We start from the raw sequence: 26,053 nt of genomic DNA, 5'->3' as shown, positions 1-26,053 counted from the left end.
ATGCAATGAATTAGTCTCAGAAGTGAAAAGCTCAGGTTCAAGGCCAGGCAGGCTGGCCACTGAAGGCTCCCTTTTAAGTGTTTTTCTCCTCCTAAGTTCTTGAGATATTCTCAGCATATCTGGATAAGTGAGCAGGTGATTCTGGCCTTTGCCTGCAGGAATCTTGCACAGCCGGTTCTGTGGCTTATATTCTCTGCTTTGTGTTAAATCAAGTAATCGCATTTTAACCCTTGGGAGAGCCACTGTGAATCACAAATGAAGGAGGGCAGTGTGTGGGGGGGGGCATCTTGAACAAATCGGTGTTGTTAACCTGGCTTAACCTGGCTGCTGCTGTATCCCAAGGCTGTGTATCTGTGAGTAGTGTTTGTGCAGAGCAGGGGGAAGTAGGGAGAAGATATGGTGTTCCTTACACAGTGCTTCCCCCATGCGCAATTCTTGTTATACGTAACCCAAGTTGTTAGGAAAGAACAGTGCCTTTGGGCAGATCCAGAAGCTATCTGTTTCTCAGGTATGGAACATCGTTCAAGTGAGACCCCCAGGATCTGGCCACACCACAAATCAGAGATGCTCCCGCCCCCTGAAGCTTTTCTTAGCCTAGATTTGGGATTAGTAGCAGCAGATTTTGAGGCTTTCAGGACCATTAAATATGACAGTCTCTCTTTTAAAGTGTCATCTGCTTTTGTTTCAAAAAATCATGCTATTTCTTTTTTTCATTAATTTTTATTGAAGATGTTATTGTTTTATAAAATTGACAAATAGACAAGGGAAAGTACATATAGCATCTCCACTTTAGATTCATAGAGTCTTTTTCACAGTTCGTTAATGTTCAGTATGAGACACTAATGTCATAGACATCTTATGGTTGGGGGAAGAGATGGGTAGGTCCAATATTTATATACAGTGTTTATATATTTATCTTTATTGGCATTGTGAGGGGTTGGAGGGTCTAGAGTTTCTTTGGTTGCGCTCAGTTGGTTGCAGTGTGGCTTGTTTATATGTGTTGTTTGGTCAGGTTAGCCGTATTGGTTTGTATGTTGTTGTGGGGGGGTAGGTCATTGTCTTCTTGTGCTATGGTGATGAAGGGGAACCACACTGGGATGAAGGCGTCTTCCTGTGCTTGTCCCCGTGCTAGTTTAAGTATGTTGGCTAAATTCTCTAGTAGGGCGGTTTCCCATACATTTTGGTTCCAGTGGTCTATGTTTGCTCCCGATAGGTCTTTCCAGGGTCTACTTACGATGTTTCTAGCTGCTGAGAGTAAGTGACTTATGAGTTCCTTGTCGTGTACGTTTGCATTGTTGTCCTGGAAGATATTTAATAGAGTTACTTCTGGAGTTACTTCTACAGTGGTACCTCCGGTTACGAACTTAATTCGTTCCGGAGGTCCGTTCTCAACCCAAAACCGCTCGTAACATGAGACGGGCTTTCGCTAATGGCGCTTCCTGCTGCTGCCGTGCTGCCGGCACGCAACTTCCACTCGCATCCCGGGGCACGCTCCCAGTTTGGTGTCATCTGCAGATTTGATGAGCATCCCCTCAATCGCTTCATCCAAGTCATAAAGACGTTCAGTTCAGTTTATTGTGTTTACATGACACACCTAAAAATAATAACAACAAGAATACTGCTGCTTATAGTGGCTTACATTTCTACTCCCTGGCCTTTTAGAGGATAAATGATGTTCTATTCCTCATTTAAATTTTATTACTTGAATTTGTAAAGCCTTGGCAAAAAAAAGTGGCGCTGTGGGTTAAACCACAGAGCCTAGGGCTTGCTGATCAGAAGGTCAGCGGTTCGAATCCCTGTGACGGGGTGAGCTCCCGTTGCTCGGTCCCAGCTCCTGCCAACCTAGCAGTTCGAAAGCACCTCAAAGTGCAAGTAGATAAATAGTTTCCGTGCGCTGCTCTGGTTCGCCAGAAGTGGCTTTGTCATGCTGGCCACATGACCTGGAAGCTATACGCCGGCTCCCTCGGCCAATAATGTGAGATGAGCGCGCAACCCCAGAGTCGGTCACGACTGGACCTAATGGTCAGGGGTCCCTTTACCCTTTACCTTACTCAGACAACAAAAATCAAGTCTTTGCAAGAGACGTCCCTCCTGCAATCTTAACAATGGGTGGATGTAATTGTTTCTAAGATCGTTATAAAATGGGCATCGAAGGAGTACAAGAGTTACGTCGTTGACACAGAGTTGCAGCTGCAAACTCTATCCTTCTTAGGAACTCCTTTATGTCAGCCCATTTTTATAAAGACGTTGAACTACAACGGGCCCAGGACAGAACCCTGTGTCACTTTCCCCCCAGGATGACGAGGAACCATCAATGAGTACTCAATCAACCAGCTACAAATCCACCTAGCAGTTACCTCGTTCAGCCCACATTTCTTCCAGCCGTGGGAGATGAGGCAGGTGCACAGGCCAGACTGAGGCTGTTGGGATCCTTAGGAGGCGGTTTCCATATACACTGACCAGATCTTTCAAAGAGAGTCCAAGTACAGTACTGAAATAGGTGGTGCATTTGGAAATTATAAAATCCTTACCGACGATTGAAGAGTGGCAGACGAAAATGATGGACTATGCGGAACTAGCAAGACTGACTAGCAGGATCCGAAACCAGGGAGAGTCAAGGTTCCAAAAGGATTGGAGTAAATTTGTGGACTATATGGAGAAGAACTGCAGAAGTTTAAAGACACTTGCAGGATTGAAATAAATCCTACGAATCGACTTTAAGTAGAAGGAAGAAAGGAACTGTGAGATAAGATTTGATAAGAAAACCGAATGGGGGGAAGGAGGGAAGTCAAAGCTCGGCAGAGGAAAGTAAATTGTAATAATCGATTAGATGTTAAGAAAAGGAAATTTTGTGTCTATTATGTGTTGCTGTGTTTGTGGTTGAATGTTTTGTTTTTGTTTAGATGTGTTTAATTGGAAAATTTAATAAATTGTCTTTTTTTTAAAAAAGGAAATTATAAAATCCTGCAGTCCTTTGATATATAGAGCAGGAGGTATCTTATCTGTCTAGTGTGAAACATACGACTGAAATGGCAGCTGCCAGAGTATTAACTGCAGCAAGATATTCCTCCAGTTCTGTAGCATCTTTATTGGTTCCAAATTTTCTACCTGGACTCTTCAATGGCCCTTCCTTCCCTCTCTACCACCACCTGAGGTCCTGTGGGTCCTGCTCCCTTGAGGCTGCTGCAAGGAAGACTGTTTGAGGGAGGTGCCCTTTTAACAATGATTCTGTATTCTGCTATGACCTCTTCTGGTTTTTAGCACAGGACTCTGCTGCGCTGTATTTCCCTCCTTGCCCCATATTTCCCTCATATTCCCCTTTTTTTGTTTGTACAGTTAGCTTCTTTTATTAAATGGAAAGCTTGGGTAGAGATATTGGTTGAAGTGAGGACTAGATCATCTCTATGGCTGGAACGTGTCCAGAAGAGGGCAACGAAAATGGTCAAAGGCCTGGAAACGATGCCTTATGAGGAACGGCTTAGGGAGCTGGGTATGTTTAGCCTGGAGAAGAGAAGGTTAAGGGGTGATATGATAGCCATGTTCAAATATATAAAAGGATGTCATATAGAGGAGGAAGAAAGGTTGTTTTCTGCTGCTCCAGAGAAGCGGACACGGAGTAATGGATTCAAACTACAAGAAAGAAGATTCCACCTAAACATTAGAAAGAACTTCCTGACAGTAAGAGCTGTTCGGCAGTAGAATTTGCTACCAAGGAGTGTGGTGGAGTCTCCTTCTTTGGAGGTCTTTAAGCAGAGGCTTGACAGGCATATGTCAAGAATGCTTTGATGGTGTTTCCTGCTCGGCAGGGGGTTGGACTGGATGACCCTTGTGGTCTCTTCCAACTCTACGATTCTATGATTCTATGATTTCTTGTTTTAAACCCTATAAATAAGCAGCAGATATTGAGTGTGATCGGCGAGGAGTTAGTCAATGCACAGCTGCAAAGTATTAATTTAAAATATTACATACCCACATCCCTGCCATTCAGTCTTGAGCTATGAACAACATAATCTCCCTCAACTTTCACTTTCATGTGCATAATGGGATTCCTTTAGCAGTATTTTGGTCTGAGGATGACAGGATGGTGGCAGTGGGACAAATCCCTCTTAAAAACATTTTGTACCGCAATGCATGGGAGAACTGGTTAAAGGGCAGCTCATTTGAGCGAAAGTGTGACCTTTGCATAGCTGCCAAGGTCGTTGGAGACCTGTGGCGGTTGGTGACTAAGTGCCAGTCACACAGCTTTGGGTAGCCTTGAACAGCTTTTACTCGTACACCCCCTTCTCCCCCTTCCTACCAGCCTCGTGATTCTAAAAAACATTGGGGGGGGGGCAAAATCCTTGGAATCTGTTCTCATAGCATGGCTCTTTACTGGTGAGCTGTGCTAGAAGTGCTCAGGGGAGCAGAAAGGGGCAGATGAATTGGCATCGAGGAGCTGATAAACATTAGGGAGAGCAGGCAGCAGCCCAAAGTCATTCCCCATTCAAAAGGGTTCAGTTTTGTGCAAAGGACGTTGGGGATGGAGCTCTCTCTCTCTCTCTCTCTCTCTCTCTCTCTCTCTCTCTCTCTCTCTCTCACACACACACACACACACACACACACCTTCTCTGCACCGTTTCAATTAATCCAATTTAAAATGCTCCATAGAAAGTAAGACAGAGTTTGGAAAGACTGGTGCTTCCAATACCAGCTCTGTGCCAACTTCTCCCAGTGGCCTTTGCCTTCTCTGTAGACCGGCTAGAAAACTGCCTCCGGCATCTTTGTACGGAGCCGCATGGCAGAAGGCACGTCCAAAGAACCTTGTGAAAGCCCCTCTGAGAGATATTTCTTTCCTCCCGTTTCTCTCTCTCTCCCACTACCACATGGGAGCTGCAAAGCCATGCTGCCTGCATGACAAGAGCCTGTGTGCCAGGAAATTGCACTAGAGTTGTCCCTAAACGTGGGTGCGACCAGCACTTGGAGGGTTATGAAAGAAGAGAGACCTCAGCATTGCATTCACTGAGCTCTGTGGCTCAGCAGGTCCCTTTCAGCGTGAGGCCAAAGGAAAGGCAGGCCCCTCCCCTCTCTAGAGTGTTTGCTAATGAGCGGAAAACTCTCTGCTCTCCTTCGTGAGAACTTGGAACAAACCTGTGCAGCCATAGCAGAGGCAGACCTGCCTGATCTTTCTGTCTATCTTGCTAGTTATCTGCTAGCTATAGCCTTTCTAACAAATCATGCAATTTAAAAAAATGACATTCAATCTGATAGGCACGTTACAGTGGGGAAAAGGAATGAGGAGGAGAAAAGCAAAATAGGCAAATCTGTGGAGCAACTCTTACAAAGTATTAGATGATGGACTGGCAGGCTGCCAATGGGAACAGTTCTAGGAAGAGAGGAGTCAAATGGCCAGTGGTGCTAGCCAAGCCAGTGGGAACAGGCCCTTGCATCAGATGCTGGCAAGAATCCAGAGTCCATTCTAACCTGAGAGAAAATCATAAAATCGTAGAGTTGGAAGGGACCCCAAGGGTCATCTAGTCTAACCCCCTGCGATGCAGGAATCTCAGCTAAAGAATCCATGACAGGTGGCCATCCAGTCTCTAAAAAACCAAGGAAGCCCACAACCTCGCAGGGGAGGCCGTTCCATGGTGTGCCACCCTATTTGTCAATTAATTCCAGTTCTTCAGCCCCAGCTCCAATCCCAGTGCCCATTGTGTGTTTTTGGTTAGAGAGAATGCCCAGGGAAGCTGTTTTAGTGCTGCCAATTGAGTTCAGTCCTGCCTTTCCACACAATGGGATCCAGTGATGTCCAAAGCTGTTGTCCTCTGGTATATTCTTCCTGGTAGACTTGCAGCAAACCAGAGTTGAAAAGAGAAACCATATATTGAGAAGACAGACTGTGTGAGCCCCAAAGCCACTTCCTTCACTGCCTCTCCCTGTTCACATCATTCCTGCTTTGATGCTGCTTCTCTCAGATATTGTCATGTAGTGGTCTCTTCCTCCTCCATGGCAGATGGTTCAAATGATGAATCCCAGGGGGGAAGAATGGACTCTCCTGGTTTATATCTGCTTAGTTGGAGTTTCTGCTGATGCCGATCTGCTGGTGGAGGATCTTCTAGAACAGTGTTTGTTATGATGGAATTGCATTTAAAGGCTCAGGACACCCTCCTTGGCCATCTGCTAACTCCAAGCCCGCGTGTTAAGCAAAAACATCAGACAGATGGAGCCTCTGCCAGCAACCTGCTGAGAGGGTTCAGCAGCTTCCTGATTTCTACTTTGTAATGACCCAGCATATCCTTTCCTCCCCAATTGCAAATGCTTAAGTTGCCTCTTTCCCCCATGTTCTATGATTTAAATATCTTAGATAATAGGGTCAACTATATTACAAAGCTAATAATCCCAGCCCAACGTAGGGCATTTATGCTAGCCCGACTGAATGTATTTCCCTCTGCATTTGCCAGGGGTAGATATCGGAACACTCCCAGAGACAAGAGATACTGTAGATGTTCTCTGAATGTGCCGGATAGTGTAGAGCATATTCTCTTTCATTGTCCACTCCACAGCATGCTGCGTGAACGTGTGTTGTCCCCCCTTCTGGGTGCTCTGACACCGCAGCATGGTGGAAATGTTGGGTTCTGCCTGTCTGACATTGATCATAAGGTGACTGCAGGAGCAGCTGATTTTTGGCAGCAGTGTCTCAAGGAGTAGTTTAATAGGAAGAAATCTCAGATTTTATACACACACACACACACACACACACACACACACACACACATACATACAATTAGTATATGCAGTTTACTGTTGCCTCTCTTTGTATGCATTTTAAATACTTTTGTATGTGATTCTTTTTCTTGAGATTCTATTTGTAAAATGCCTAATAAAGGTTTGATAGTAAAGTTGCCTCTTTTTTGAGCAAATTGGTCAGATCATCTCAATTCATCAGAAAGCAGGACTTTGGCTTCTGCCACTTTAAATCTAGAGCCATTCTGCCCCCTCAGTCTCTATTTACAAGCCTGTGAAGTAAAGGCAGCTGGACATGAAGCCACATGCTTTGAGGTTCAAGAGAGCTGCAGGCCAATGTTGCCCATCTCTTCAGATACAGGCCAGTGTGACTTTCCGATTGGAGGCACATGCTATGCACCGTGTGTGTGTGTGTAGGGTGCACCTAGCAGCAACTGTCTAATTGTACAGCCCAGACCAAAATCATGCGGTCTGTCTTCTCAGAGCTGCTGTCTTCTGACCCATGTCTTGTGTTGTGTTCCTAGAAAATGGGCTCCCTGTCCAGTGCCAAGGCTGCGGCCGAAAAGATGCAGAGGATGGCGGAAGTTCAAGTGGCCAAGATGGCAGAGCAGAGCCAGGAGTTGGAAGGAGTCCTTGCAGAGCTGGAAAAGCAAAGCAAAGAACTCCAGCAGGAGCTGGAAAGCATGAGAGGAGAAGAAGGGAAAAGGGAGGAAATAATAAAGAGCTATGAGGTGAGCATTGATGCACAACCCACAGCCAGCATGTGTGGTTTTTTTATATCCTATTTATTAAGTCTCCAAAAACGTTTCAAAGCATTTATCATTTTTTTATACAATTATTTTTTAACATCCAAAGTTTCTTCTTGACTTCCCACCCCTCCTTACCTGATGTTAGTTTTTTTACTCCTTTTTATTAGTTGCTTTATTAATCGTATATTTTTTATTATCTAAACCCCACTAAAAACACTAAAAACTACCTAGTCATCATGTTGGGCTGCCTGGGCAAATGAAAAAATCTGCCCATCACTCAGATGATCTCACCACTGACTCCACGAAAGCTTCTCATAGGAAATATTCCAAATATGTGGTGCCTTTAACCCCGCCCTCCCACTTGACTTCGGCTGGGGCAGGGGGTGTCAAGGGAGGGTTTCAAAGGATGTTAGTAAGATAAATGGGGAAGGGCTGTAGTTCTGCATGCAGATGACCCTTGGCTCGATCTCTGCTGACATCTCCAGGTGGGCCTGAGACCCTGGAGAGCCTCTGCTGGGGGGAGAGAGTACATGTAAACAGTACTAAGCTGGATGGACCAATGACGTGACTTGGCATCAGGCAGCTCTGTGTGCAGTAGCAGAGTTCAGAGAGCAATCCCTTGGCCCTCATGGGGCATGCAGGGAGGGTGGTGAGGCCCTAAGCCCACTCAATAATAATAATAATAATAATAATAATAATAATAATAATAATAATACAGTGGTACCTCTACTTATGAATTTAATGCATTCCGAACACACATTTGTATGTAAAAAAAAATTGTAAGTCGAATCCCATAGGAATGCATTGGGAGAAAAAATTCGTAAGTCGAAGCAACCCTATCTAAAAATTCGTAAGTAGAAAAAATCCTATCTAAACTGCATCCAAGATGGCGGACGGAGCTCTGTTCGTAAGTAGAAACATTCGTAAGTAGAGTTATTCGTAAGTAGAGGTACCACTCTGGGCGACTTCCAACAAAATATTAAAATACAAGAGTGCATCAAACATTAAAAGCTTCCCTAAACAGGGCTGCCTTCACTTGGTTTGAGGAGTTGGGTAAAAAAAAAAAAGCAGAATTGGTGCCACAAGAAAGAGAGCCAAACTAGGTGAATATGTGGACTTGTACGGGAGCAGAAGTTTTGGAGTTCCAAAATGGGCAGAGGTTTGAAATGTTGTATCCTTGGGAGAGACACAATGGGGAGAATGCTTCCTCAGTTTTTTCAAAGATAACCTTGTCTTTTATGGCAGAAAGAGAAGCAGCGCTTGGAAGAGGCCCTGGCACGTTTGGTAGAGGAAAGGCAGGGACTGGCACTGGCCAAAACCTCTTTGGAAGCCCAGCTGGAGGATGCACAGGTAAAGGAAAATCTGGCCCTCAGGCTCGCATCAGGCCTGCTCCATCCCCTTTTGCCCTCCCTGCAGAGTCTTTGGGCTTCCATGTCCTCTGGCCTTTACTGGTGTCACTAGTGATTTCACCAGCAGGATTGCTTTCCTGCCACTGTTGTTGAACTTCAGCATCTTATTTTGCTTTCTAAGTTTGTAACCCTTCCCACAAAGCTGGCATGCTTCTCATAGAACGGTTGAGCAGCAGATCAACAGAACAGCTGCCGAGACCTGCTAGTTCAGGGGACTTTGAAACGGGCTAGATCTGTTGCTGCCACTGCTCCAACTTTATCTCATTGGTAGTCTGGGCTACAGGCAGGACATGCAGTTTTTATTCTCCAGCACATAATGCTTTTGCCATGCAGCATCCATCTCTGTCTGATCTAAGCTTGTGTCGGTTGTTTTTCAAGGATTTGTAAACAAATGGTGAAGTTAAATGACCTGTGAAAGATGGATTCACGGGGCTGCAGGAGTGCTTTGGAATGGAGCATGGCTGGCAGATTTAGTTTAAAAAAACACACACACAGAAACACAGTGGTAGCCTTTAATATCATATTGTATTCTGGTTAAGTGCTGCATTACCTGCTAGGCTCTTTGTCTTCAGGAGGATTCAAGGATCGTGCTACTCTTTGCACCCTCTTCTCCTATTTAAATACTGGTGTGAAACTTTTCAGCTGTAAGAACTGAGAAGGTCGGCGGTTCAAATCCCCACAACGGGGTGAGCTCCTGTTGTTCGGTCCCAGCTCCTGCCCACCTAGCAGTTCGAAAGCACGTCAAAGTGCAAGTAGATAAATAGGTACCACTCTGGCAGGAAGGTAAACGGCATTTCCGTGTGCTGCTCTGGTTGGCCAGAAGCGGTTTAGTCATGCTGGCCACATGACCTGGAAGCTGTGCACCAGCTCCCTCGGCCAGTAAAGCGAGATGAGCACCACAACCCCAGAGTCGTCCACGACTGGACCTAATGGTCAGGGGTACCTTTACCTTTTTAAAGACATAAGAGTGTCTTTACTTGTGCTGCTGAGGAGTCTCATTTGCTTGGTGTGAACTCTGGGGAAGGGGGACCTAAACAATCAGATTCAGAATATGAACTGTACAAATTGAGCAGGGTGAGGTTTGGGGGGGGGGTGCAGCACATGAACCCACATTTACATAAACGCCCTTGATCCACCATTGTCCGTTTTGCACACTGAATTTGCACTTCCCCGGTACTCAGCACAGTCAAATACTAGGTGTGCTTCTGGGCGTGATTTGTGCCTGGCCGTACTTTAATTACAATGCAACCTCTGTATTTAACCTTTAAAATACTGATTGTGCCCACAGAGCAACATTAAAAGTCCAGGTCCCTGCGCCAGGGAACTTAAATCAGAGGTGCCCTTCTCTAATTTTTTTAAAAAAGGTTTCTTGTTATAGCAGGTATTCCCCCCCCCCCCCAATTTGCTCTCATTTCTTGGAAAAATGTTAAGTGCATGGGATAAAAAAATTTCAAGAGAGCATCTCACACAGTGGCTTTTTTTCATGGCTGCAGAAGGACGTCAGCCGGCTGAACCAGGAGCTGCAACAGTTAACTGACCAGCTGAAAGACGAAGCTAACCAGAAGGATCAGTTAAAGAGGATGAAGAGTGAATTAGAGAATGAGAGGTGGCAACTGGACAAGACTATTGAGAAGTTACACAAGGAGGTACGAGCTGGCTGGAGATTAAATATCAAGGGCAGGGGGAGAGAAGATAAAAGACCAAGTTGTACAAAAGGGTTAGAGAGAAAGAGAGAAAGAGGTACAAATGAAAGTGAAATGTGAACTTTGCACTTAATGTTTGGGACCAAGGGAAGATCAATAGGTGCTTTTAGAGCAGGAGTTGTAGCTGGGGCAGGAACACAGCCATCTATCCCAAAGGCAAAACTGCAGGAAATGGATGGCACTTCATCTGGGGCCTGAAATGTCAGCAAACCTGGTGATTTATTTCCAGCAAGACTTAAGAACAACACATTTGTTGCTTCTTCTTTTTTAACCCAGCGGCCTGAGGGCTGGCTGTAGCATGGACAGCCAAAGAAACACACCTATGCCAACTCTTTAAAAGGCAGCATAGATTAAACATGAATTAGTCAGAATGACTGCCTTCTCTCTCCCCCCCCCCCTCGGCCCAGCTTTTCATTTCAACCCACAGCCCTTCTTTGCTGCTCCTTTTCTTGATATAATTACTTATGGGTTTGTTTTTAAAATGTTTAGAACCACTTTTCTGCTTGTATGCTGAAGGTAGTGTTCAGTGTAACCATAACAGTTATCTTGGAAAAACATAGAATGAATTATTATTATTAGCCATTTCATGAAGCCAGATGAGACCATTGCCTTCTCCTGGGCCACTCACTCGCCCTTCTCATTGCCAGCCAGCACTCCTGGAGCTGCCACTTGCATCCCCACCCACCAGTGGTGAGAGCCAAGCCAAGTCCCCACGGTTTAAGTAGCCACCGTATTTCTACAAACACTATTCGAAGACTTTATAGCAGAGGTGGGGAGCCTGGTGCCCTCCAAGATGCTTTTGGACTGCAACTCCCAGCATCCTTGACCATTGGCCCTGCTGGCTGCCAGGGTTGATGGACGTTGGGGCTTCAGCAGCATCTGGAGAACCAGAGAAGTTCCCCACCCACCTCTCACTTTAGACCGTAATTTGTGAGCAACACAAGCTGAGAAACCATCAGCCTGGGATTTGCTCTTTGGGCTTCTGTGTTCAGCCTAAAGCTTTTGGATATGCCATTTTGTAGTTGGAATGATGATGGGGGCCTGCTTTGGGCATCTTTTGAATGCTTCCTGTTTCCTGCTAACACTTCCTTTCCTTTTTTGCTAGATGGCAGAAATCATTGAGGTTTCACGAACATCGACGCTGGAGCTCCAGAACCAGCTTGATGAATACAAGGAGAAGAATCGCCGGGAGCTTTCCGAGACACACAGGCAGCTGAAAGACAAAAACCTGGAGCTGGAAAAGGCCCACCTGGCATCCCTCAAGATGCAAGAGGAGGTAATGGCTCCTCAGCCTGGAAGAATCATCCTGATTCTCTGGGACAATGTGGACTTTTGCTGGGGGGCGGGGCGGGCAGGGAGAGAGAAAGAGAAATCCCAGTCTCACCCGAGTTAGCTCCATCCAAGCCCTTGCCAGCAAGTGTCCTGTTTTGGTCTGCCATGGTCAAGAGAGAGGGAAGAACAGACACATTGGGCAAGCTTCAGTGTTTTACAAAAATTTGAGAACTTATCAATGGAGGATATAAAAGAATGTGGCCTCTTCATCTTTGAAAATGGGCCATTTTCTATGTTATGATTTACACAGGAACCTCCCTGGGCAAAGTGGTCCAACAAGAAACCTGTATTCCAGCATGATTCAGTAACTGACTGTAAAGCCTATAATGAGTTTAAGGGTCACTGGTGATGTAAAGAAGCTCCAGGAAGAAGGGAGGGTTTGGCTTGCTGTCCAGGGTTACTGAGTTATTATCTAATTCTAAGGCTTGCTAAACTAGGAGATTGTTTAGTTAGAATGTTTTTTATCCCATCCCATCCCATCCCTATCTCCCCAAAAAACCATTGGCATGCTGCCATCTTGTGGCTGGAAGAAAATCACACAAGATCATTTGATACTAATAGTTAAGAAGTGCAAGTTCTGTCTTAACAGACTTTGCTCATGAAAGAGCCTGGTACTTTTAAAAAAGTCCCTACGTGAGTGATTCCACGTGGAAACATTACATGGAGATTGTTAATCTGCACACTATATCTAGAGCTGTATCCATGAACAGGATCTTACAGAAATCTAAGATTCTGAAACTGGAAGTAGTATTATATTCAAATAATCTTTTTTCACATGAGGTGCTAACACAGTCACCCAAGAAAGTCCATAAGCACAGAACACACCACCAAAAGCAATTTGTACCAAGCTGTGCTTGTCTCTTGACTTGCTTAATGAGCTGCAACTTCCAGATATCTTGTTTCTTTGGACAAACTGCTGGATCTTCATTTGCCTTGCCTCTCTTGCTCATGTTCCCGTTTTCTTTAGACAACCTTCCTCAACCCAGTCCCCTTCAGGTGCTTTGGAGGTTGGGTGGTCATCTGCCATGGATGCTTTAGCTGGGGTTCCTGCATTGCAGTGGGTTGCACTCAAAAGATGGCCCTTGCAGTTGCTTCCAACTCTATGATTCAATGACTACAAAACCCATCAGTCCTAGCATCATACAGCTGTGCTGGATGAGAGTGATGGGAGTTGTAGTCTAGAACATCTGGAAGGGACCAGTTTGGGGGAGGTTTTCCCAGGAGGTTTCTGTCTCAAATGTCTCAACCTCCATTGAATACCTGCTTCACAAGGCTAGAGTGAGTTTTTTACTTGCTGACCTTGCCACAGATTCCTGATATTGGGAAAACAGAGCTGCCCTATTTGGTATTTCTTTCTGTAACCAATTCCTTTCTTTGCTTTCTACATATCTCAGCAATCACTTTCTTCCTCTCAAACTGGAGTGGGTACCCCAAAATGGTTAAGCTGCTTTCAGTGTTAGCTGGACAGGTGAATTTTCACAAGACACCTCCCAAATGGGATTGTTTGCTACACTAGGCCAGGATTCCTGCACAGGGCAAGGTGGTTTGTTCAAGGGGTGGGCAGTTAGCCTTGTGGGGATCCATTGCCCCTTCTCACCTTTGAATCAGGCTTGGAGGGAAGTCAGGCTTATAATAGCAGATGGGCCCATGAATCTGTACTTGGAAAATGCAAGATGGATTTACTTTGCCCTATAAGTTTCTCTGTCCGTAACAGACCAGACTAGTGATTGCCTCCTACCTAGGGGGGGCGTCTTTAGCCCACAATTTCTTCTTTCAGATGCATTTTATGGAAAAAGAATTACGAGATCACCAGAGAGCTCAAGATGAGGCTATTACCAAAACACAACTTCTGGAACAGACTGTAAAAGCCCTGGAATATGAACTGGAGGCCAAAAATCACTTGAAAGAAGATAGAGCAAGACAAGACAAGATCATGGAGGTAGATGAGATGAGTGGGGTGGAGGGTGGGAGAGAGCTGAGGCACCACCAGGAAGATGGACATGGGGAGGGGGACTGACCCCAGAAGGCCAGAGTCCTGGCTTCGGCTCCAGCTCCATTCCGTAAGCATCACTAGAGGCCAATGAGGTTCGGTTTCATTGGCTCTCTCACTTGTCTCACACAAGACTATTTAGCTGCCTGGCCTTTGCTTACATGTTTCCTCCTTCCCTCCCTCCTCTCTGGCTTCATACAGTCCTGGAGAGGGAAAGACATGTTGCCCAGATGTGATCAGCTGGCTAGTTGAACTGGAGCAGGCCGTCCCTGGCCCATCCCACTTCCTTTGTTCTGGCAAACACATGAAAGAGAACAGAGGCTCCCTGGCAGTGGGACACGGCAGAGCACCCACAGAAGCACACCCTACACACAGACAGAGTTGCAAGGGCTCCGGGAGCGCATGTTTCAAATATCACCCTGCTCCATTTACACTCCGTCAAATGCGGCCCCTCAAAGTACCCGGCTGAGGTTGCTGGTACATTCAGCCCAGCCCTTTTCTCTCCCACTCCCCCACCCCCGGCCACACTTCCAAAGACTGTTTCCTAGGCAGTATTCCAAAAAGATGACAATATAAAACAAAAAGGAACTGTAAAATGGTAGTGTAATCATCAAACAGCAGCTAAGCTATGTTTTGGCACTCACAGCTCTGCCGGAGTATGTAGAAGCCCCTCAAGGCATCACCAACCCCTTTTCCAGGAACTGTGAAGACTGCCCTTGGTCTGGGAAAAGCTGCCAACTCTGTGGGCTGTGCCAGATGTGGACCTCTGGTTTTCCAGGGTTCTTCATGTGATGCTGCCAACATGGCTGAGGGGAATGAAACTCTGGTTGCCCTAAGGAACTGCCCCAGAGAATTTTTTTGGGATTTCACATCCAGTTGCTGATTCCTTTAAGCTTGAGAGATGTTGAATGATGACCAGTGTAAGCCAGAGACGGGGAGCCTGTAACCCTTTAGTTAATGTTGGACTATAACTGCCGTCGTCGTCCCTGGCCATGGACCATGCTTGTTGGGGCTGATGAGAGTTGGAGCCCAATAAACCTCTGGAGACCCACAGGTTCCCTGTTCCTGAGATAAACATTTGGGAGCGCACAATCCTCACCAGTGCTTTCCCCCCTGTTGCTTCATGCCAGTGTGCCGCAAAAGCACCGTTTCCTAACAGCTTAAAGCAAGAGAGCAATGACTAAATCCTCTGCACCTTGGAAGCGTTTCCAGGATCCCTTTTCCCTGCTTCCCACTTCCTCTAGTTTCTTAGCGTTGCCAGTGACAAACATCATCGTTGTCATTGCTGTTGTCATCATGGCCGTTTATTCAGCCAATCCCATCTCCAGAACTTAACCTCTACCCCAGCTGTTCCCCGAGTCCACTGCCTCCTCTGCCCACTCTGATTTGACCCATGAGAGAGACTGTTATATGGAAGGTGACTGACAGCTGGTTTATTGGTGGGTGGCTGAGCAGGTGGGGAGCAGTGACCGGCAACTCTGCAAGCCATTGGGGGCATGATTTGCAAAGGTGGGAAGCGCCAGCAGCCAATGAGCTTTGAGAACAGAAAGGAAGGGGTTGAGGGAAAGTGGCTGCATCTCCAGGGGAGATGCTGCAGCTGCTGTAGGGGCGCATATGGGACTTCGCCTCTTTCTAGAGCAAGGCTGGCATGCCTTGTGAATGGCACACTGAGTACCAGCATCATTTCCTGGTGAAAAACGCTGGTCCTCACCCAGTTTCTAGTCCTGAATTCTTACCTTCCGGAGTTTGCCTTGCTCACCCACTGCCACTCCTTCTTCCCATGGAGACACTCTCAGCCATCCTTTCCCCAGCAGCCTTTTGCACTGAGCCAATGTTGTCTCATCTCTCTTAGTACAAGATGTCCCAGCTGGAACTTGAGCTTGAAGAGGAGCGGAACAATTCAGACGTCTTGTCTGAAAGGATCAGCAGGTGCAGAGAGCAGGTACCTGAGCAGGGGGAATTCTCCAATGGGCAGCTCTGGCTGGAGGGAGCACATTAAGATTCCTGACAATCCTCTGGAGTTCTCTAATTGGGCCCAACCCACCAGCCACTACTCAGCTGTGTTTCTAGGGATTCCATTCACATTCTGCTCCAGACGGCATACAGGACGATTGCCCTGTGTCATCCTTGCAGCTACTCTGTGTGTCAGGTGGCACTGGGAGAGTAGGACTGGCCCAGGGTGAGTTTGGGGGCCGTGCCAGGAATGTGAGTCCAGCATTCTAGCAGTAGCAGCAGTAGCTGGCAATGAGTCCCTCTGTTTCTTGTTGGTTCTAATTGGGCATGTACAAGCCTTCTCTCCTGCTTAAAAGTTGTTTGTATTTATGCAGCATTTTGTGGGGGTAGGGCAAGCGGGCAAAGGATGTAGGAGTTGCCTTGTTGGATCCACCCACCATGCCAGTGTTCAGTGTGGATGCTGCAGCCCATTCTGTGCCTGGGGGCATGGAATGGAGGTAGCCTTCAAGAGATGTAGCTGTAGTTTTTAATCAGAAGTTTTAAAGGAAACGCAAACCGCCAACATTCTGACCAGCAGCATATTATGTAAGTTGGGAGGTGGGGTGTTGGGTCAGGGCAAAATAGGTGTTCGCCCCAAAGGCTCTGGAGCCCCTAATTTTATACGAGTTACAAAGTTTTCCTTGTTCTGAGTCAACGCTAGGATGGCCAAAGGATGGATTCCCAGGAGACTATTTCAGGGTCTGCTAAACATTCACAATAAAGCAAGGACTAATAATGGGTTTGTTTTGGTCAACCGCGTTGATTAAGGGTGCCAACTGACCCAGCCCGGTTTGCCCCTGTGCCTTTAACAAAGGTTTGGGCTGTGGCAGTGTGCAGGTGTCATTTCCATGGCATGGATGAAGCTAAATGTTGTTACCACTTGCTAATTGCTGCTGAAGTGACAGCGGCAGGGGCTGACTGAAAAGTTGGCAAACCTTTGGGTGACCCAGGAAACTCCCCCTCCCCCATTTCTGGCAAGCTCTCTTAATATGAAGTTAATGGAGACTAATCTGTAGAATGATCGGCATTAAATAGAAAATATTGCCTAAGTTTTATGGGGCATTTAACTCCTTAAACTGCCGTTCGTCATGATTGAGAAGCTGCACATTTCTGCTTTGAAGTTAATGGCAGCTCTTCCAGCTCAGCAGGTGAGAGTTGTAGCTTCTTCATAGCCCCATCCTTCAGGTGGCTTTGAGAGGAAAGAAATAATTGAAATGTGATTGTGGGACTCCAGGGCCCTGGATTGTGTCCCCTGGATTATGCCCATTGTGTTGTTGGCATCTGAGCTGGGGTGTAAAGAGGAGAAGGGGACATGCTGGCTTGCTTTTGCAAAAATGTAAGGAGATGAGAGAACCAGTTGTGTCTGTGTGTTTGTTTATTCAGTCCCTAAACCTTGATTAAAGGGACACCACCCAGAATCAATGCTGAGGATGACACTATCAGCAAACAAAATCCTATATTATTATTTGCAAAACCTGCAGGGTGAACCCGAGTCCAGCTGTGGATATGAGAGAGCCTTCTTTGGCAATGCCACTGTGCTAGGGAGTTGGATGGCCCTGGCCAGTGGCTAGGATTCAATAGCAGCCCTTCTTCCTCTACTGCCTGGATGCATTCTCGTCCTGCAGCAACTAACAACTGGGGCCGGGGGACGGACGACCAAAGAAATAAAGCCGACTGAACATGAATTAATTGACTCCGGAGCAGCTTCTCTTGAGGGGCCTGTTTCCATAGCAATGGCACAGTAAATGAGCAAAGGATGAAGTTACATTGGCAGGGCTGTCATTTGCTTCTTTTGGCAAAGCACTCCCAGTGGATGCTGCACACCTGCTCCTCACTTGACGCAGGTGCGTGGAGCAGGCAGATGAAAATGTGGGAAGTGCCGGCGTGTTTTTTTTTGGCCAGAGAGGCATCCACGCTTCCATTAGCTCCCTTTATTGAGCAGCTGAGTGTTTCTGCTGAGTCAGGCAGCCCAGGAAACAGGGAGGGGTGAGGATTTAGTTTCTCCTGGCTTTCCCCTCTCGAGGACTAGTGAGACATGCGTGTGCCCAGTGGGAGACGGAAGACAGCGGCTGCAGCCGTCTTTAGGCTATTCTTAGAAATCAAATTACTTTTCTCCTTGACAACGAACTCCGCAGCTGCGCCTTGTCCAGAAACAGACCCAAAGCACCAAGCTCTCTAATAAAGGCCCCTTGGACCGGACGTGCTTGCTCTTCGATGGGCCTCCCTTCCAGCTGGAACAGCTGCTACCTGAAGTGGTGCAGTTAATGCTTGTGCTTGTCATAGAATTAGAACATCTTTGATGCATTGGGGAGGAGAAGATAAAAAATGCAGAAGGGCACAGTAGGCCCATGTTTCTTCTGTCCTAGTGGCCAAGATGTGCCAGTCTGGGGCTACCAGGAACCTGCCCCTAGATCCTTCACCAAATTTGATCTTCTCCAGCCATCTCCCCCCCCCCGAAAAAAATGTTTAGGGGTACTCTCATTTTGACTCAAGAAAATCACCATTTAATAGTTCAAATCGGGGGAAATAAATACAGTAAATGGACAAAAGTACAAAGAACATGCATTACCTGATATTACACAGCTGACAGCTCGCAGTAACGCTCGCTTCCGTCTAAGACACCAGGAAAGGAAATGAAGCCGCCATCGGAGGTGGTAACAATGAAACTGACCAATCACCGCGCTAGATTCCAACTCCTACTTCACACATTAAATGCTCGCTTCCGTGTGAGACACCGTGACAGGAAATGAGGCCGCCATTGGGGGTAGCAATGGAACTGACGATTCACCGTGCTAGAAAAGAAACTAAATTTTTTAAAACATTTTTAGTTTCTTCTCCTTTTAGATTCACAAAATATTTAGGGGTATGTGTGCCCCTGCGTACCCCCACCAGAAAAAGCACTGTCTCCACCAAGAAAGAACAAGACCCTCCCATGGCCCACAGCTCAGTTAACACCCCTTGAGAATCGCATCCAAATGACAACCTGCCCCAAAGGTTGCAATTCAGAGAAGCCCAGCAAACCCTGACGAGACCCTTGCTTCAGACCCCTCAGCATTGGGCACAGTGAGATTGGCACCACAAGCCGGCCTTTGGGGGAAATGTCCACCAATAGACAATTCTGTGTTGACCCTTCCTTCAACAACCACAGCAGCAGCATCCATCACCTCAGGACCCCTTGCTGTCCTACATCCATCCCTAATGTGAGACCCAGGGATGGCCGCCCACATTTTTCACAGCCTCTGAGCACACAGAGGAGACAATAGCTCAGTGTCTGGAACCTCACTGCGACCAGCTACATCCAAGACCACTGACAAACATCATCCATTTAAAAGCTGCATCTTTAATTAGTTGCTCATTAATTCCCCCCTCCCCTTCAGAATTTTCTTTCATTTTGTCTGGGCCTCCTGAAGCAATTATAGCAGTTTTTTCTGCATGACCCCAATAAAAAGGGCCTTGTAAAAGATGGAAGTAGGGGTGGCACTCCATAACAAGATCTTCCAATGTCCAGACAACAACATTGGTTTCAGAAGTTCAGGGTACTTGGGGTGTGTATGTGTGTGCATCTGGAGTGCATATGCTGTCGTTTGGAATTTGGTGCACACTGGGATGGGCACTTTGTAGGGAACTGCCCCAAAAGCAGTTTAATATCCTTAAACCTGGACACAGACCCTGTGTCTTGGATATGATGCCAAACGGAACCTTCCACTGGGATCCTCTTTGACCTCATTTTCCTATAAAAGGGTGCTAGTATCTTTGGCTAGTATCTCATTCCATCTCTCTCTGTGTGTTTGTGTGGCTGTGTTTTTTTACCTTAAGAAAATGACTTTGCTTTCCCAAACTCTACTTCCCCCACTTCATGCTCCTTCTTGACCCCCTTTCTGTGGCTAAGCTCCTCCTTTGCCAGCCCCCTTTGTCTGCACCCAAACCCACCATTTGGTCTTTGCCCTCCCCACAGCTCCCTTGGGTCAGGAATAGCTCCCTCCCTTAAGAAGCAGCTTTACACCAGGCCAGACTATTTGTTTGTCTTAGCACTGTCCACTTTGACTGGCAGGGAGGCTCTCTATAGTGGTGGCACATGCAGAGAAAAGTCCCATGCTCATTACCTGCGATCTGAGCCTTTTTTAACTGGAGGTGCTTCTGGGGATTAACCTGGGACCTCTTGCAAAGTGTGTGCTGCGCTACATTGAGCTACAATTTCTCCTCCCGTTCCCATCCAGCTTCTTTTTCCACAAGGCAGTCCCTGAGCAAGCCTGATGCTTCTTTCTTTCCCATCCTAGTCCATCCTCATACTAATATTCATGCTGCCCTTCCTGCCACTTGTGCCCTCTGCCCATTTCAGACTGGAAATGTCCTTAGCTGTGGCCAAGTGGGTGACCACTAGCCATGATGGCTGTGTGCTACTTCCAGGATCAGAGGCAAGGCCAGCTGCTGAGTATCACACCTAGGGACATGCTATTGCCCTTGTGCCTTGGTTGTGGGCTTTGAGGAAGCCCCTAGTTCACCACTGTGGGAAGCTGGACTGGATAGGCCCGCTTTGGTCTGACCTACCGGCAGGTCTCTTTTTAGTGCCTGCAATTCTACGGCATTGCCTGGAGCTGTAGAGGAGAGTGTTAAGACGTGTTTATAGGTTGCTACCATTTCTTCTTTTTCTTTTGCTTATCGCCTACAGATTGAGCAAATGCGGAGTGAGCTACTTCAGGAAAGGGCTGCGAGGCAAGACTTGGAGTGTGACAAGATTTCACTGGAGAGACAGGCAAGGATTGCAGCTTTTTTGGTGCTCAGGCTCAGCTTGGGTGTGGTGTTTGGACCGGGCAATGGGAAATGTGGATGTTAGCAGGCAGTGCCCCAGACTGTGTACTGAGTGCCCCCCCCCAGTGCCGTTGAGTGGGCAGAGCCTGGCTCAGGTCTCCCCCAGCCTAGAACCCTTCAGGTAGTTTGGGCTGCCACCCCCACAGCTGTACTCCCATCATTCCCAGCATCTTATGGCTGTGTTGGCCAGGGCTGCTGGGTTTTGTCCAAAACAGCTGAAGGGCATCAGGTTGGGGAAGGGTTGCCTAGACCCACACCTTCAGCGTTAAGGAGCAGGGCTGCCTCCTAGCAGGTTTGGACACCAGTGCCTCTTCTCTTGGAAATTACACAGGAAAAATCCACCCATAGCCATCACAGCTTAAACACTTACCGTAAGGAGCAGAGTGCCACCTAGTGGTGGACATGCATCTTAGCTGTCCAAAACTAAAGGCTCAGCCAGACATCTTTTTGTGCCATGTTACCAGGCCCAGGCCCAGCTTTGAAGCTGTGTGTCCGAGCGGTTTCTTTTTTGTCCCAGCGGTTTCCCCATGAAAACCTGTGTTTGCCTGCTGAACTGGAAAAAATGGCAATCGAGTTTTCTGCAGGTTGCTGTTTTGCTCCAATTCAGTGGTAAAATGTGGGTTTTCATGGGGAAAGCACCGGGACAAAAACAAAAAAATGCTTGGACAAAGAGCTTTAAAGTGTAGATCTGTGCCTGAAAAGTGCAGCAGTATATGAAATGTGGATGATCCCTAAGTGTGTGTTTTTCCTTCTCCAAGGGCTCCACTATTTTCCTTTAGCATAGGAGCCAACTCCTAGGGGCAAGGTCCCTTCCACCGCCCCCTAAAATATTTGACCCCCCCCTAGGTTGATGGTCATTGCCATTCAAATAGGGTTTGTGTGCACTGTGTATTGTGATTGATTATGTGAGGCGGGGCTTAGCTGGACCCCCCCCCCCAATATTTTATTCAAGTTGGCACCCTTGATCTTCAGCAAGACATTCACTACAAGTTGTGAAATACAGAAACTTCACATCTATAACTTCCAAATCTCTGTTGTTTCTGCCAGCCAGTAAAAGCCACCAAAAGAGGTGGGTCTTTAAGGCCCATTTCAAAATATAAAGGGGTGAAGTTTCCCTGGTTTCCTGTGGGACTGAATTTCACAAATGTGGGGCCATTCAAGAGAAGGGCCTGTTCCATGTGCCCAGCAACCTATGCAGGTCCTGTGAAGCAGATTGTTAGGCATAGGCAGGTTGATATGAATTGTTGATCCTTTCTGAAGAATATTAAGGGCTTTCAGGGTTATCACGGCACTTTGCATCAGACCTGGAAGTCACGAAGGTCAGATCTGAGCAGTGGGCCACAATCCCTTCAGAGGTTTCCATTAATCAAAATGAGAGACACTTCTGCCAGAGTGTGACTCATATTAACTGGGGAGAAGAGATGGATGCCATTCGTCACTCAAAAAGTCTAGGGCAGGCACATCCAACAGGTAGATCGTGATCTACTGGTAGATCACTGGACGCCTGTGGTAAATCACTGGCTCCCCCCCCCAAAGAAGCTCAAGAACTTTGGCTCCCCTAAAAAATGCTCAACATTTTAGCCCTTCACCTCCCAAAAAGAGGGCTTTCCTTCCACCTCAGAAAAGCTCAACAACTCTGACCTGAACTCCTAAAAATGGGCCTTCCTCCTTCCTAAAAAAAAGCTTAACAACTTTGACCTGAACCCCTAAAAAATGGGGCTTTCCTCCTCCCTAAAAAAAGCTTAACAACTTTGAACTGCCAGTTTTTAACTCTGTGAGTAGATCACAGTCTCTTCGGAGTTGGCCATCCCTGGTCTAGGGCATGCAACTGTCCAGGCCCAGTGCTGCATTGCTAATTTGTCCACAGACTTATCTGCTCAATAAGCTCTGCATATTCTTACTCTAGAACAAAGACCTGAAAAGCCGGATCTTTCACCTTGAAGGTTCTTACCAGACCAGCAAAGAAGGACTTCTAGTTCAGATGGAAACCAGGATCATGGAACTGGAGGAGCGGCTGGAGAACGAAGAGAGGTAAAGCAGACTGCAAGACCACCCAAACATGATGTCCCAGATATTCATCTACTTTAAGAGTCACAAAAGGCCTCTCATCTAAATACTGGAGACCCACCACCTCTGTTAGCTTAAAAAAGAACTGAAGCTATTTCAAAATTTGCACCGCTTACAATATTTCAAATCAATACAAAGTTTATAATCCACCCATCCAGTAAAAATAACACAACAGCAGAGCCACATATAAGAAGAACAGGACATCAGAATATCTCATGCTGGAGACACACCATACGGAAGGGCTGTTGTCTCCATGCCCCGGTTGGCAGACTTCCCACCTTCCCACTTGTCTAGACAGGCCTTTGATATAGAAGTGTTCCAGGTCTTCCTTACCCCGAGAGACATGTAATTTATGGGTTGTTTTCTCTGCAATAGCCAGAGTCAACATATTTTTCTTCCACAATGAAAGGTTTAAGTCCAGTAATGTATTTCATTTCTGGGCCAAAGAAGAAATTATTGTATCTGGCATCCATATAAGAAGCTAATTCAATCTGAAAATTGCTGTTTGATCATCCCATAAGTTAAAAATGGCAAGTTGGGGGGAAGCTTGTGTCACAGTGGTCGGATGGGACTACTTCAGAGTAACGACTCTCCACCGCTCTGCATTTTATCTTTTTATTGGTGCTGCGTATTTACAGTGCTAAAGGTAGAGCTATTTACAGAGACACATCTTTTCAGCTTTCATCAGAACCTCCGAATGGCTTTTGGCGCGTCTTGCGCCAGCATAACAACTTGGGGAGCCCCATCCTCTTCCCCCGACGCTTTCTGCGAAGTTCCGGAGTTGGGGGGATGGGTCTGCCCCCCCTCTTTCCTCCTTCCTGTCCCACCTGGGACGCTGGCTCTTCTACCCTGCCAGAGCCTTGGATCCCACTTCCTGTTTCCCCACTGGAGCTGGAGCTCTCCCTGCTCTCAGTAGTGCTCTGGGCTGGGCTGGAACTCAGGAGGGGAGGGGCTTCGCGATACCCCTTGCCCCTCACAGCTTGGATGGAGTATTTAAAAAAAACACTTCACAAACACCACTCCAAAATTTGGATGTCAGGGGCATTCCCACAAAAATGGAGCTACCGGAGCTGCACCAACAGTCCTGTGGGGCAATTGATGTCATGTGAGAAAGCGGCCCAGGAGTAAGATGCTACCATGCAGAATTTTTAAGGAACATTCCCTTACACAAGCTGAGGTTGATTTATAGGGCTTAAGTACCCATGTTGCATTCTACTCTGAGTCATCTATTTTCAATTGTGGGTCCTTCTCCCAGGTAAGTTGAACATTTTTTGGTTCTTACCTTGCTATCTGTGAGTATGCCCTTCTCTTTTCCTAGGGATCGAGCTAACCTCCAGCTGAGTAACCGCCGGCTTGAAAAGAAAGTTAAGGAGGTCATGATGCAAGTGGACGATGAGCATCTCTCTCTGACGGATCAGAAGGACCAGGTAAGGAAGAAAAGCATCTCTTGGGCTATTGTAGTTACCAAGGATTTGTCCCCAAATGTACTTTTATTACGTTTATAGCTCACCCTTCATCTTGGGACTGTGAGCCGCCCCAGGAACTCACTAAAGACACTAAAACCGTAAAAAATATTACACAATATGAAATGGCTTCCATTTTTAAGAAAAAAAGGTGCTGGTAGTCACCGTGAAGTTGTTACAGTAAGTGCCAGACTTTTAGCATTTTTTTGGGGGGGAGATGCCAGTACTACATACCCTTGAGTACCCCCAGAAAAAGCACCGAGTACACCTCTGCTTTTTCTTGTATGTGGCATCCAATGCTTTCTGTTGTTCTAAAGCAGGGATAGCCCACATGGTGTCCTTCAGAGGCTGGGACTCCCATCAAGTCCAGCCAGCCCAGCAAGTGATGATGTTGATGATGGAAGTTGCAGTCCAGCAACATCTCATACACACCACTTTAGTGACCCCTGTTTATTTTCCAAAGGATAAAATACATACATACATACATGCATACATACTTGGTCAAAGGGACCCCGTGGAGGGTTGGTCACTTCTGGAGCAGGTCCTTCATCTGAATCCAGTTCCCAACCTCTGGCAAAGGCTTTGAGCTTAAGTTTTCTTCTAACCATAAACATAGCATTTCCCATGATTGCTCCATTGCTCACATAGGCTCCATGCCCTCCATCAAGGGTTGCTGAGGATGAATGACCCCTTGTCCTCCCAAGCTCTAACTGGCCCCCTTCTTCTTATTTCTCAGCTGAGCTTGCGTTTGAAAGCAATGAAACGCCAGGTGGAGGGAGCAGAAGAAGAAATAGATAGGCTTGAGAGCACCAAGAAAAAGCTTCAGAGGGAGCTGGAAGAGCAAGTTGACTTGAATGACCAACTGCAAGGGCAGCTGAATGCACTCAAAAAGGAACTCAGGTGGGAAAGGAAGAGCCTTGGGACCCAGAAAGGTTTTCATCAACCCTTCCCAAGATCTGGAAAGTCACAGCTCCACATGCCGCATTGGCTTCTTGCTCATGGGTTGTATGACCCAACTCATTCTCCTCATTCTGGATCCAATAATCTTTGTTTGGAAACCTTAACCAAGCTGATTGTCCCTGTCCCTTCCAATTTATAATTTTGGGGTTCCATGGCACTTTGGTTTGGATTGCCCCCTACCCTAACATTCAGCCCTCTGCTGGGAACTAGTTTAAAATGTCCAAATTTGGAGCTTTCCCTCAAATTCCTTCCAGAAAAATCTAGGACTTAAGTGTCATGCCAGAACCTCCACTGCTGAGTTGCCAAGGAGCTTATTTTTGTGTAAACATTCAGAGAAAGAGGAGCTTTGCAGAAAGGGGCATGTGCCCAAGATTGCGGTGCTCATTCTGGTGTTTCCCCCCCAGTTGCACCCATTTCCTAGCTTTGTAGGCATTGGAATGGCTCATTCAAATCAACCAGCGTCTTTAAAATACATCATGAAAGCAGTCGAAATGTTGACAGCCAGCTTATAAAGCCACACTAACATGTTTATATATTTTTGCTTTAGCAGGCACAAAAAGACCTCTAGTAAAATGCTGAATGACCTTGATGACGACGACGACTTCAGCACTGATGGGGAGAGCCTTTATGAAGCACGTCAGGATTTAAATTCTTAAAGGATGATGATCTCAAAAGCTAAAAATTCAGCTGTTCCATGAGTTGTGGATGTTCAGCCTTCATTGTTGAAAAGCAATGAGCTACGGACTCTGAAAGCCAATGGCTGCAGGAATATTGGTGCTGGTTGGCATTTATATCTCTCTCTACAGTGTGCCATTTTCAGACTTGAGATATTTCAGAAATAAACAACCTAAAACACAAA

The 26,053-nt window shown here is 46.6% G+C and overlaps 1 protein-coding gene across 1 annotated transcript in view; it reads left to right on the top strand.

Annotated features, from left to right (window-relative positions):
- Window positions 1–26,053, top strand: part of CGNL1 (cingulin like 1) — a 71,223-nt gene extending 45,170 nt beyond the window's left edge. Inside the window, 12 exon segments of the mRNA XM_088657087.1 lie at window positions 7,245–7,451; window positions 8,715–8,819; window positions 10,372–10,524; window positions 11,687–11,857; window positions 13,691–13,852; window positions 15,756–15,845; window positions 20,565–20,648; window positions 22,611–22,735; window positions 24,090–24,198; window positions 24,971–25,134; window positions 25,742–25,827; window positions 25,830–26,053. Of these exon segments, the coding sequence (XP_088513213.1) occupies window positions 7,245–7,451; window positions 8,715–8,819; window positions 10,372–10,524; window positions 11,687–11,857; window positions 13,691–13,852; window positions 15,756–15,845; window positions 20,565–20,648; window positions 22,611–22,735; window positions 24,090–24,198; window positions 24,971–25,134; window positions 25,742–25,827; window positions 25,830–25,873 (1,500 nt within the window). The 3' untranslated portion in view covers window positions 25,874–26,053.

This window comes from Zootoca vivipara, chromosome 13 (genome assembly GCF_965207765.1).
Source record: "Zootoca vivipara chromosome 13, rZooViv2.hap1.1, whole genome shotgun sequence".
NCBI lineage: Eukaryota > Metazoa > Chordata > Lepidosauria > Squamata > Lacertidae > Zootoca > Zootoca vivipara.
The sequence above is the reverse complement of the archived record's forward strand: the minus strand, read 5'-3'. Positions and strand labels throughout refer to the sequence as shown.